Consider the following 13,474-nt stretch of genomic DNA (forward strand, 5'->3'; position numbering starts at 1 on the left):
TATGATCTAAACTTACCACGTGAATTCATACCTTTCTCTTCCCTCATCCCATTTCATCCTTTGAGAAATTATCTTAACCCTTTCCATTTTTATTGTATCTTTACTTTTCTAAATGACACCTCATCCCCAATAGAAGCTGTCAAATCCCTCCCTACACTTCCTGGATAATCATCTGTACCCCTGAGGACTGACACTAGGGGGCATGTGTAAAAATCTGCCTAAGGGCTTTTTCACTTCGCAAGGGCAAGCCAAGAGAGCACCTGCGTAGGGAATTCTTCACTAGAATTGAACTCTGGTTATCTACCATGGTGCCTGCCTTAGTAATGCAGCCTGTACCACTTCCTTCTATTCCCTGTCTCATCGTTCCACACCCTACAGGTGTTTACTGTGATCACCTCCCACATAAACAAACTACATTTGAATTCATGTTCTCAATCTTCATTTCTAGATAAAGAAAAGCACTTACTTGGATGCCTCATTAATATGTTTATTGAGAGATCTTCAATGTTTCTCAGCCTTATAAAGTTGTAATGAAAAATCCCTAAGGAAAATTACTAGGACCAAACTACAGAGAAAAATGTACTTTTCTATTTCATATGGCACATTTAAGAAAGGCAGCCATGATATCTTTGTCCAGTGAATGTATTTTTAGAAATATAGAATTGAAAATCTTCTAATCTATGTTGGATAATACTCCAGAACATATTTTGTGGGTAATAGATAACAATTTAGAATGATTAAATGTAATATTTATATAAAAAGTATTGGCTTTTGTTTATTGAGATTCATACATAAATGATTAATAAGAAAGGCCCCCCGTATGCTAGTGATAGTTGACTGGTAATTTGGAGAAGAGCAGTAGGTGGATGCTGAACATTGTAACTTTCAACTATGGATGACATTCTGTTGGAAACACATGTCACATATCAAAACCATTTGTTCATAACTTAATGATGAGACTCTGCAGTTACAAATCAGAAGCCACTGGAGGCACAGCCCTAAGTGATACATTTTGTGTAAAATATCTCAATTTTTAATTGTGGACAAACATCTCAGTTTAAAAAATAAGAACAATAATGGTGGAGGTCGATATTGCATGGAACAAACAGTATAATCTAAGACAGCAGAACCCTGGATATTTATAAATGTAGGTGATAAAAGGGTCAGATTATCAAAACTCATAAAATATGCTAATTTTGGACATTTTAATTATAAAAGCATTATGAAACAGATCATAATTTGAGTGCAGTAGGAAAAAAAAAAAAAAGAAAACTTCCTGAATATTCTGTGTCTTTCCCTTTCAATTGTTTCCTCTTTTCATCAGGCTCCTGTTTTCCTCTTTGCTAAATAGAGATGGTCTTCCTGGCCTTTGAGCCTTTTTTTTCCTTTATATACATAGAAAGGCATCTCTCGGTTTTTAGCCATTTCTATCTCAGTCTCTATTTTTGGTCTTTCTTCATTAGATTAGAGACGCTATGTAACTGTAGCACTTGGTGGACTATTTTTCTATTGCCACTGTAACAGATTACCACCACATGATTTTGGAGAATGAGAATGAATGTTGACAAGGTGGATCACTTAGAAAGGCTTTCATCTAGGTGGAAACTGTGCTTCTGGTCCATTGTACCAGAAGAATATTGATGTTCATTTCATTCCCCTGTTTTAGGAAGAAAACATCCACCAGCAAAACCAAATGGAGATAACACAGAAAACAGATTAGCATAAACCAAAGAAAAGGCTTTCCAGGTCATGTTGCTTTCCTGGCCATGATGGGATGTGAATTAATGCAAAACAGTCATAGCATTTCTGACATAGCAGTTGTTCATTGGCTTTGGCTTTAACAGCAAAATTACAGCACCATAAAAACAATATGGGGAGTTCCCGTCGTGGCGCAGTGGTTAACGAATCCGACTAGGATCCATGAGGTTGCGGGTTCGGTCCCTGCCCTTGCTCAGTGGGTTGAGGATCCGGCGTTGCCGTGAGCTGTGGTGTAGGTCGCAGACGCGGCTCGGATCCTGCATTGCTGTGGCTCTGGCGTAGGCCTGCGGCTACAGCTCCGATTCGACCCCTAGCCTGGGAACCTCCATATGCCGCAAAAGCGGCCCAAGAAATAGCAAAAAAAAAAAAAAAAACAATATGGGGAAAACTATTTGAATGCAACTGTAATTACACAGATTACTGAGTTAACACATGTGCAAAAGAGGAAATCTAATTAATGTAGGAACCATGACCCTGTGCTGTGCCACACCCGTTGCTGAATGTATATAAATGCCACCATTCAGGAGTGACATTCAAACTCAGAATCATCTCACTGTAACTGTGCTGAACTCACATCTCCTGTCAACATGTCCCAGTGCTACTTTGGAAACGTCTCCTCCTGCTCCCTTAGGGGCTACCAATGTTACCCAGGCTCCTCCTGTGGCTCTTCCTACCCCAGCAACCTGGTCTACAGCACTGACCTCTGCTCTCCAAGCACCTGCCAGCGAGGATCCTCCCTCTATAGTGGCTTCCAGGAGAACTGCTGTAAGCCTACTACGTGTCAGACTTCCCTTGTGGTCTCCAGCCCTTGCCAGATGTCCTGCTACTGTCCGAGGATCTCTATGCACTGCAGTCCCTTCTGGTCAACTTACCCTGGATCTCTAGGCTTTAGGTCCAATAGCTTCAGCTCCCTGAGCTCTGGATCTAGAAGCTGCTACTCAGTGGGCTGTGAATCCAGTAGCTTCAGACCCCGAGGTTATGGAATCTGTGTCTTCCCTTCTCTGAGTCATGGATCGAGATTCTGCCGTCCAACCTACTTTGCCTCCAGGAGCTGCCATTCATCATGTTACAGGCCAGCCTGTGGATCTGGTTTCTATCCTTCAACTTGTTGAGGCTCTAGATCCTTTTGAGTATTGAAATTAAAGTATCTCCTCTACAGGCACCATTTTCATTTTTACTATTTGCCATATTCTTTTATTCCTAAATCATCATCAACTTTCAAGTGATGCTGAATTTAATGAATAACTCAATATAAAGTCCTAATATCTGTACTATTGATAAAATATATATGCTATTGGATTTTTATGGAAGAACAATTGAAAATGAAAATTTTAATCTAATAAATTTATGTCATCTGACACCCCAATATATTGTTCATCCTATTATTATTTGCCCATATTTTTAAATTCAAATATTTGAGAATTTTAAGTAAAGATCAATATGATTCTGAAACTGGGTTTGGACACACACATTTTGATAGATTTGAGCAAATTTCTATTGTCATTGGCTATGTTCCTTACTGGAAGTAATTATTTCCTGGAGGTTCATATTTTGTATGTCTCAGTATCAGTGACACTTGCTTGAGAATGGAAACATGAGTTTTGGCTAATAATGGAAAAAAGAGAAATGTGTACATAACTAGAAATACAGGCAACAGTAATACAATGTAATTTATGAGATAAAACCATACAGAGACCAAAAACATACCTGAAAGTCTAGTATCTGAGTGTGGATTTTCCTCTAAGAGAAAAGATGAGCTTGAAGCAATATCTAGGACAGATGTTTTACTCTCTGTTCATTGGTATAAGTGTCATGATCCTTCCTGGCCATGGGTGAGATATTCTTAAGCTTTACCTACAAACATGTAAAATGATTTACAATGATCTTAAATGGGGAGTATAAGTAGGGAGTAACTAGGTTAAGGAGGTGTTAGATAACCTCCTAGTGCTTCTCTAAGGTTCCACCTGAATCAGCTAAGAGAGAAGCACACACAAGCTGTGATGAATAAACATTTATACCCATTAGTCTTAGCCTGGATCCCTCTCTCCTCCAAAGAAGAGCTGAAGTCAAGAACTTGGAGGCTGGCATTCCCTGGTGGCCTAGGGGTTACGGATTCCATGTTGTCACTGCAGTGACCTGGGTCATCTGCTGTAGCACAGGTTCAATCCCTGGCCTGGGAACTTCCACGTGGCAAAAAAAAAAAAAAAAAAAAAAAAGAAAGAAAGAAAGAAAAGAAAAAAAACTTGGTGTTGAAGACAGTGTATTAGGTGTAAGAACCCAGGGAGAAAGTTTGAGATACTACAGAAGGTAAAAGATTGAAAGAAGAAAATCTAACAAAGGGATATATATATATTTTGCCATTTCTTGAGCCACTCCCGTGGCATATGGAGGTTCCCAGGCTAGGGGTCGAATCAGAGCTGGAGCCGCCGGCCTACACCAGAGCCACAACAACGCAGGATCCAAGCCGAGTCTGCGACCTACACCACAGCTCATGGCAATGTGGGATCCTTAACCCACTGAGCAAGGGCAGGGATCGAACCCACAACCTCATGGTTCCTAGTCGGATTTGTTAACCACTGAGCCACAAAGGGAATCCTTTTTTTTTGGGGGGGGGATATATTTTTTAACTGATTTTGCAATGAGCAATGGGGACTCAATCCTTCAAGGCCATTTTAGAAATATATAGAATGACTTTTGGAATTGTCCACCCTGGGATCTGATCCACAGGGAGACACACTTATCCATCAGCTTCTGTCTCCCATTGCTGGAATGTTGTCCAAGATGTGTGCTAACTTCTTAGCACCTCACTAACTGTGCAAAGCCATATTCACGGTGGGCTCCTTGTGTTTTCCTGGCTGTGACTTCCCACTTCCAGGTAGAAAGTGAAAGAAATATTGTCTACGCTCAAGGTGAGATACTGTCTGTGCAAAGAGGGCTGAAGACTTCATGAATTTGTTCACCATAGCTGTGCCTGAAATCCTAGGTGAGAGGATGAGGGTATAAGTCAGGGCACAAGGGTTACCTGATACACCACTTGCATTTAATGCTCAAACATCTCTGTGAGAAAAGAAAATCATGGACATGGAGAACAGACTTGTGGTTGCTAAGGGGGAGGGGGAGGGAGTGGGATGGATTGGGAATTGGGTGTTTGTAGATGCAAACCATTGCCTTTGGAATGGATAAGCAATGAGATCCTGCTGTATAGCACTGGGAACTATGTCTAGTCACTTATGATGGAGCATGATAACGTGAAAAAAGAGTGGATGTATGTATGTTTAACTGGGTCATCTTGCTATAAGTAGAAAAGTGACAGAACACTGTAAACCAGCTATAGTGGAAAAAAAAAATCTCTGAGAAAATCATACATTATAGCTTATAGACCGTTCCATAAGACGGAGTAAAAAGTCAAAAAGGATTAGAAGCTTGCCAAAGTTTATACAACAAAGATCTAATAGAATCTGATCTCCCGAATCAATTTTTCTTGTTATTTTTTATATACTTTTTTTTAAAAAGCTCCCTGTTTAACCAAGAGCTCTGAGTACTTCTGGTACCATAGAAATTGTTTATCTCAACAGAGTTCTGCTCCTATTGGTCTAGTTTCATTAGCCTCATGATATAATAAAGAGAAAAAATAATATAAATGTAGAGTTTACAAGAAGAATGCTAAGGAAAGATGAGCTGATTTCTCTTGAAAGCATTTTCATGAACGATAATATTTAATAATAGACCAAGGGAAATACGTGATTACCCCTCAGGAATATACTGCTAGAAATCCTGAGTTCTATGACACATCCTATATTACTCACTTTAATTATCATTATTAATGCTACATCATAATGTTCCTTTCCTCAAAACTATGGACAAAAATAGTAAAATAAAAATACAAACACAACCAAAAACTTTTTTTCACATGCACGCTTTCACAAATTCAATACCAGCAACCAAAAAAACGAAGATGATGAGTTTAGTGTTAAAATTTTTTTTAAATGTTATAAAGATGATTCTTATATGACTTGACAGATTTCTTATTATCTCTTTGAATTCCCCCAACACAAAAACTGTAAATCCTACAAGCTTTTCTCTCGGAAAAAAAAAATGTAAAATTGCCAAACTGTGATATCTCACTAATCTGAAAACTTCGTTCCCATATTGGTGAGTCAGACTGAAGGAACAAGGGGTAAATCAGGATAAAATCATGGGAAAGTCCTTGAGAAAAGTAGTACTGTTGGATGCAAACATAACATAGGATGTTGAAATCAAGCACAGAAGAATGTATAGCCCAAGCAAGAAACCAAAATAATTTCCCCGCATGTGCTTTGCTATGTAAAATAACGTACAAATAACATAACAATTAACAGCACAAAAGCATAGGAGAACAGTAATACAGAGGTGAAAGAGGTGATTGATGAGGTAAGAAAAAATGTGCCAAAATAACTTACTCTGTGTATATATAAAAATGTAAAACAACAGCTTCTAATTTGATTCGCAGAATATAATACGTTTGGATCCAGTTATGAGTTATATGTTCACAGCAATTACAACTGAAGACTCTCCATAGGAATCCTATTTTATTTTTACCATGATGTCCTTCACCAAAATTTGTATTTTTATTGTTACTGAGAAAACCAATAATTTGAACTTTGATGCTGAAGTTTTAAAATGATTTTTATATTAGCATTATCAAATAAAGTAATCTGAATTTTCAATAGCTTTACATGGATTCCTTGGATTTGATGATGAAATCAAACCGCTATTGGAATGAATTCATTTTCTATTTGATGCATTTAACAATATTGAAATAATATTGTCTTCATTAATCCTTAGTGAGGTTTTTCTTCCGCTACTAGGAGTATCATCAGCTACTGCTTCATTTGTTTGTTTTTACTTGTACCCCCCCACAAACACACACCCTTTGGATTTTACATGAGTGAAGTGACTTAGAATATTTATTTGACCTGAACATAATATATGAATCAGAGTGATATAGTAACATATCTTCTACAACTGGTAATGACAAATAATCATTTTTGGAAGTGATTGTCTTAACATTGCTGTCTTGTGAAATAGATGCTGATACTTCTTCAGCAGCATTTGTCTCTTTCACTTTTCATGTGGTAAGTGATGTTTTTGACCCCCATGATGGAGAGGAAATGTCATCAAACTATTGTACAAGTCATATATTCACCATCAACTTGCTTTAGAAATAGAAATTCAATATCAACTTTTGCATTAAATATGGACTTTTAGTTTCAACTTATTCCTCCTAAAAATTATTTTTGCAAAGTGTAAAGAAGAAAGGCATTCCCAAATAGTAAAATAAATAATTATAGATTTAAAAAATACAATATGCGGCCAACCCACTGTAGCGAGAGTACTTAGATTAGTCTTTATATGCTGTGTACCACCATCAATTTTATGCCCATATTTTATGTACATCTAATCAGTAATTCTAAACCCCCTATTACATTATCTCCACCTATTGGTAGCCTGGTGTATATTATTTCATTTTGCAGGGGGTGGAAAAAACCATATCAGTACTGTGTAGATTGGAACAACAAATGTCCCTCCACCAACATTTGAAACTTTGAGCTGTCCTACCGCTCATATTTGAGTGTAATGTGTTTTTCAGTGAGCCCTGCAACAAAAGCAGCAGTTCTATTTTGTTCAGGGAGGATGAGTAAAGACAAGACAGGATACAGCTTTTCTTCTTTCAGATTTAACATTAAGTAAAAACTGCTGTACATGAATCATGTACTCTAGTAGATGAAATTATAGCAAAAGCAAAGTAGAGGTTTCCTAAAACCAATCATTGCCTATGTTAATTCATTATATTCATCCATTGTAAATACGAAGTGAAAAACCAAAACAATTACCACATGGCACTGGATGCTGAGACAAATAGAATAAACCAAGACATATGGTTACTCTGTGAGTAAGAATCTAGGTCATCTGTACCTTTAGCAACATCGTCCTTGACTTCATGTTTAGAAGTTTGGAGCAGAACTGCTGATTCAAATGTTATCAGCTGTCTAAATATTTACTTGAATCTTTTTTTTTTTTTTTTTTTTTTGCTATTTCTTGGGCCGCTCCCGTGGCATATGGAGGTTCCCAGGCTAGGGGTTGAATCGGAGCTGCAGCCACTGGCCTACGCCAGAGCCACAGCAACGCTGGATCCGAGAGCCACAGCAATGCTGGATCCTAGCTGCGTCTGCAACCTACACCACAGCTCACGGCAACACCGGATCGTTAGCCCACTGAGCAAGGGCAGGGACCGAACCCTCAACCTCATGGTTCCTAGTCGGATTCGTTAACCACTGCGCCACGACGCGAACTCCCTTGAATCTTGTTATGAGAGAACATTTGCGTTGTTTTTGAGTTTTGTTTTCTTTTTTTCCCCTGAACAAATGCTGTCAATAGAACAAAAAAAAAAAAAAAAAAAAAAAAAACAGGAACAATTGGGCCTTCATCAAATTTACAGAACAGATTATATGGGAAAGGTTTCTACCACTTGATAATAAGTATTGGAATGTGTTAGGTATTTTATTTAGAGACTTGATTTCTTACATACCAGTAAACCTGGAGGAATTGGAATTCTCACCAAAACTAATTCACTAACACTTAACTTCTTATTGAATATACTCACTCCAATTTGTCAGATAGTTTAGAATATATTTTATGAGTAGTATTCCTCCCAAAATTATGTCATGTAGTTATTTTAATATCTCTTACAACATGCAATTATTTGATATAAAAAATATTCAAGTTTTTAACCTTCCCAAAAAGTTATAGTTTTTTGTTTTTAGTCTTAAAAATGTATTTTCAGGTTTTACCATATGAAGGCATACAGATGGAGTAAACATAAAAGATGAAATAATTTTTCCAAACCTAAAGGCCACTGGGCAATTTTACTTTTTAAAGTAAAAAAAAAAATTAAATGATGTATATAAGATACAGAAATATCCAGCTAGATATTTGGAAGTAGCTTTGAAGACACAAAGTAAACACTTAGTATTAAGGCAAATATGTGGATGTCATATAGCATATTTTTATTTAAACTTTCAACAACATTTTTTTCTACTAGTAAAATTAGAAATAGCCACATTAGGGGAAGTACTAGGAGGAATAAATCAGAAATAAATGTGTTTCAATATTGTATGTATATATAATGACAAGAAAGCAATTTTGGCATCTTTCTTCAATGAGCACATTTCCAGGTACTGGTATTCATATTGTCCTTAATCCATAGCAGATAACAGTAGAAGTCAAATTTATAAGCTAATGGTAGGACAGAAGATCGATAGGTAATACAGGCACTGCTATAGTAGGTACTGCATTAAATTTCTAGATAGAGTAGGGACTGTGTTCAAATATAAAACTAGTAGAAGCCAGATCCACAGGCTGGTTGGAAAGAAGCAGACTGGCAGCTCCTAGAAGAAAAGTAGGTGGGATGGTAAAAGTTGGATCTACAGCTTAGGGATGAGAAAGCTTTAGGGCCACAACCCAGTGCTTAGAAACCACTGGACCTAAAGCCTAGAGATGGGGAACCACAACCAAAAGATCCAAAGTTACTAGGGCCAAAGCCCAGAGACCCAGAGAAAGTCCTCTGGCAGGGACTGAAGAATGTTGAGGTCCTCAGGTGGTAGCAGGGGCTGGACACCACACAGAATGCCTGGCACCTGATGGGTTCAGAGCAGGTCTCCTGACAGTCACTGCAGACAGAGAAGCCACCCTGGCAGGTGCTTGGAGAGCAGAGGTTGGTGCTGTAGACCAGGTTGTTTGGGTAGACAGAGCCACAGGAGGAACCTGAGTAGTGCAGGAGGTCCCCAAGGGAGTGGGAAGAGAAGTTTGCAGAGCAGCAGTTGTAGGACATGGTGACAGAAGATGTGATATGTAGTGTGAAGGTTCTGAGGCTGGATGCCACTTCTTGGAGTGGAACATTTATGTACCCTTATCATCGGGTGTGTCATCCACATGGCTCATAAAAACAAGTTACCTTCCTCTTTTTAATCAGATTGAAAAGATCATCATAGTTATACATATGCAGATGGGTTTTTTTTTGTGGCTTTACAACTGGAAAGTGCAGTCATGTTTGTGCCTTGGAATTTAGGTAATAGTGTTGAATCTTCAAAGTTATTAGTCATCTATCTCTACCAAAGGTTACCGAACAGATCACTCAGAGAAGTGCTTTAGAGGTAGACAACATCTGGGCTGAGGGAAGCTGGATTAATTAAAAATAATTGATACCCCTTTCACAATCTGTGTCTAGACTGTTGCCATCTGGATAGCAAAGTTGCTAACTGGATAGCAAAAGTTGCTAACTAACTGATCTACTCAAAGTCATTTCTTTTAAACAAAAACATATATTGGTTGTGAGCAGTAAGTGGCAAGTTTATCTAATGGATAGTGCCATCAGGAAGCAGCTAAGGTGACATGGATGATATATGAGGATTTTTGTAATCGGATCTCAATTTAATGGCTTTAGTTAAGTATTAACTGAGAGTCCCTTATTTCTGATGCTCCTGCTTAAAACTGTGTGCAGCTAATAAAAATCAATCCCAGCTTTTCTTTCCTGTGTGTGTCTGTGTCTACTGTAGAATGAGCTAAATATTATAAATTGCCTTATATTATTTTGGAATGTTGGAAATTATTAATCTAAGATGCTGACTGAAAAAAAAACATTAAAAATAAGAACAAAACATGAGAAAAATGCCCAGTGTATTTCTCTCTTTAATCAGAGGCAATGTGTACCAATAAAAGGAATCCACAGAAAATGCTTTTTCTAAAGAAAGTTTATAAGGTAATTGCTTTAAAGATTTGGACCAAAGGAGTCATCTTAAGTAGATTCTTCCTTAGCTTCAGAAAGTAACATACATCAGTTTGACTTCAATTGTTTTCAGGTGTTTCTGACAAGTATTACAAAATTGCTAAAATAGTGGTCATTTGTTTGCCTTTCTATGATGCCCATTCACCCCTGTGGAGTAGGACAATGAAGACTGACACCTTGAAGAAAAGGAGAGATTGAGAAAGTTTATCTTGCTGTGGTTTCTAGGCTGTTTGATTTGTTAATTTCATGGAGAAGCATTTTTCTTCTACTTCTGAACAAAATGTTTTGGTGCAGAACCCTCCATTTTGTTGAGAAAAGAATGTTCAAAATGACTTAATATCTGATCTCATAGAATATTCTTCCAGAGAAATAACTTATATGAGTGGATGACATTGAAACAAGCAAGCAAATTCAATTTAGAGGAATTAAATATTTATCTGGATGTACTGATATTCAATATTTTATTAACAAATAAAACAGGACAGTTTGGAATCTACTAGAATTTTTTTTCTATTCATAATTAAAAAGCTTAATAATAAGAATTGTTTATTTTAGGAACAGAGGGCAAACTATGTTCCTGATAGACAGAACATGATTGAAGACCAGCTTATCTACTCGAAATGTTCAGACACCTGAAGTATGCAATTTGGTAGCGAGTTTAGCAATTATCCAGTACTCTACTGCATCAGAATCCCATTTACAATATCCTAATTAGATGTTCCAATTGCCCCCAAGATGGAAATTTTTAGATTTTTAGCTGAATCTTCCCTTCAAACTTTCACCCAGTAATCTAAGATCTTCATTGGATGAGTTTCAGTTCATTTTCATTGGGCAATATATCAGCTTTGGAAGATGGAGGTCTTAAGAGATTTGTCCATTCCAGTCGGTTATTTTAAGCCATTTTCTGCACCCAGGCACTACTACTCTAGTTACATTTAGCAATGATTAATTCTGGGATAGTCTAGAAAAATACTTACACTAGTCCTCTAGGGAGAAAACATATGTCATTTGATACACTTACCCCATTAGCAGTCTCAAAAAGATTTATTCTCTATTTCATATTATCATACATTTTCATACCATCCAGAGTCATTTGAAATTATACATATCATTTGTAACCATGTGTTCTTCTAACTCGATTTTTCTGTGAAGTCTACACGGGATAGGCACTTGTTCTTTCTACACTACTGTTCTTTTTAGAGCTTTAAATATAACAAAATCCTCACTGTGTTACCCATTCAATACAATATTCTGAAGGATAGGATGAATAAAACACCAAACTTTCAAGAACAAATAGGGTATAATTATAGTCATTCACTCAAGCTAGACGAATGAGAAATAACGTTTTTGCTTCATGAACAACTGCTTTGAAAAACTAATGAAATTCCTTCATTTAAACGTCTGCATCATAAGAAAGTCTTTGAAGGTTAACTTATTTCATTTTGACTGAGCCTAATTAAGCGCTCCTATGACAATGGGCACATGCTATTAATGCATGGCTAGAGTATATAAGTGGCTGGTGTAGAAGGTAACTTTTATTCACACTCGCAAACTTCCCTCCGCAACTCACCTGAACCCAGAACTTCTGACAACCTATCTTTCAACTGCAGCTCCCAAAACTTTTCTTCCCGCTCTCTTGGAGGTTTTCTGGGGGACCCAGTTTCCACCCACGGACATTTCTACCCCAGCAATGTAATCTACTCCCCTAGCACTTTCCAGCTGGGCTCCTCTCTCTGCGGTGGCTATCAAGAGAACGTTGAGCCCACTAACTTCTAGGCACCCTGTGATGTGACCAGACCCTACCAGACGTCCTGCTTCTGCCAGAGAAATTTCATCATCCGCAGTCCCTGCCAAACAAACACCATCGGATCTGTAGGACTTGGAAATATTGGCTTTGGGTCTTTTGGTGATGGAAATACTGGCTTCCAATCTCTGGGCTGTGGATCCAGCATTTACCGTCCAGTTTACCTTTCTCCCAGGAGTTGCCAGTCATCTTGTTACCAATCAGCTTTTAGCTTTCGCCTCTTTTGACCAATTTACTGAATGTCTCCAGTTCCCTGCCTCATGGTTCTGTCTTCAGGACTCTATGAAAGTTTAACATAGAGCCTCACCAACATCTGTGAATACTAACTACCTCCCTCACCAGGACTCACCATCACAGTTCTCCTGGAAGCATGTGAGTCAATGTGGACAAAGCAATCTTGGCTTGTGATCATTTTTAAATCAAATGTATGAGATATAACTTGGATTTTTATTCCTATGCCAGTGCTCAGAATAACTCCTGTTATTCTCTTTCTAAGATTCCTTTCCTATTTTTCTCCTAAGATTCTTTCACTTAAATGTATTTTAAATAGATAATGCACTTAAAATGAACTTATTTCTCCAGAATAAAATACGGCATTCCAGTTTTTTTATTCATATGTTACACTTTGTATCTTCAACTGTCTTCATGAGCTAAATAGTCTATTGCTGTTGTTTCCTTTGTTTCATATGTTTCCTTGATATTTTGCTGGATAGAAAACAAGAAGATTAAAGAATTTAAATACATGGCATATCATAATGTCTTAGATTTACATCCCCTCACTGGTGTATTTTTTCATCTAATTGCTCTAGAAAATTTTGTTTTTAGGAAGACATTCATTGAAAAATACTTAAGTTCCAATTATAGACCAGGCATTGTGTTAAGTAAAGACATAAATTCACTGCCTTCACAGAGTTCACACACACACAATTTTTGCTCACTGTCATTGAGCTAGCATAACTGGTGATAAAAACATGTTTCAGTGGGAACAAAAAGAACAGGGGCTTGAAGAAAAGGGTGAGGTTATCACATGAAACTCTTAATTGACAATAGTAAGAGTAAATGACCAGTTCACATAAAAAAATAAATCT

The 13,474-nt window shown here is 37.4% G+C and overlaps 3 protein-coding genes across 3 annotated transcripts in view; 2 read left to right on the top strand and 1 right to left on the bottom strand.

Moving 5' to 3' along the window:
• The window catches only part of LOC100625168 (keratin-associated protein 13-1-like), a 28,945-nt gene extending 26,075 nt beyond the window's left edge, over positions 1–2,870 (top strand). The window contains exon 2 of the mRNA XM_084989991.1: positions 2,290–2,870. Coding sequence (XP_084846117.1) covers positions 2,290–2,870 — 581 coding nt within the window. The remainder of the gene's footprint in view (positions 1–2,289) is intronic.
• Positions 2,871–9,133: 6,263 nt separating this feature from the next.
• Positions 9,134–9,640, bottom strand: LOC146397859 (keratin-associated protein 14-like). Its single transcript, XM_084987282.1, is given in 1 exon segment — positions 9,134–9,640. A coding segment is annotated over 1 exon segment (495 nt). The 5' UTR covers positions 9,629–9,640.
• Positions 9,627–12,613, top strand: LOC146397860 (keratin-associated protein 15-1-like). The gene is given in 3 exon segments (XM_084989992.1): positions 9,627–9,716; positions 11,783–11,880; positions 12,163–12,613. Coding segments are annotated over 3 exon segments (639 nt in total).
• Positions 12,614–13,474: the final 861 nt, after the last annotated feature.

Source organism: Sus scrofa, chromosome 13, assembly GCF_054392235.1.
Source record: "Sus scrofa isolate SSC_HxYL_T2T_F1_AM1 chromosome 13, Sscrofa_HxYL_maternal_Yorkshire_Landrace_v2.0, whole genome shotgun sequence".
Taxonomy (NCBI): domain Eukaryota; kingdom Metazoa; phylum Chordata; class Mammalia; order Artiodactyla; family Suidae; genus Sus; species Sus scrofa.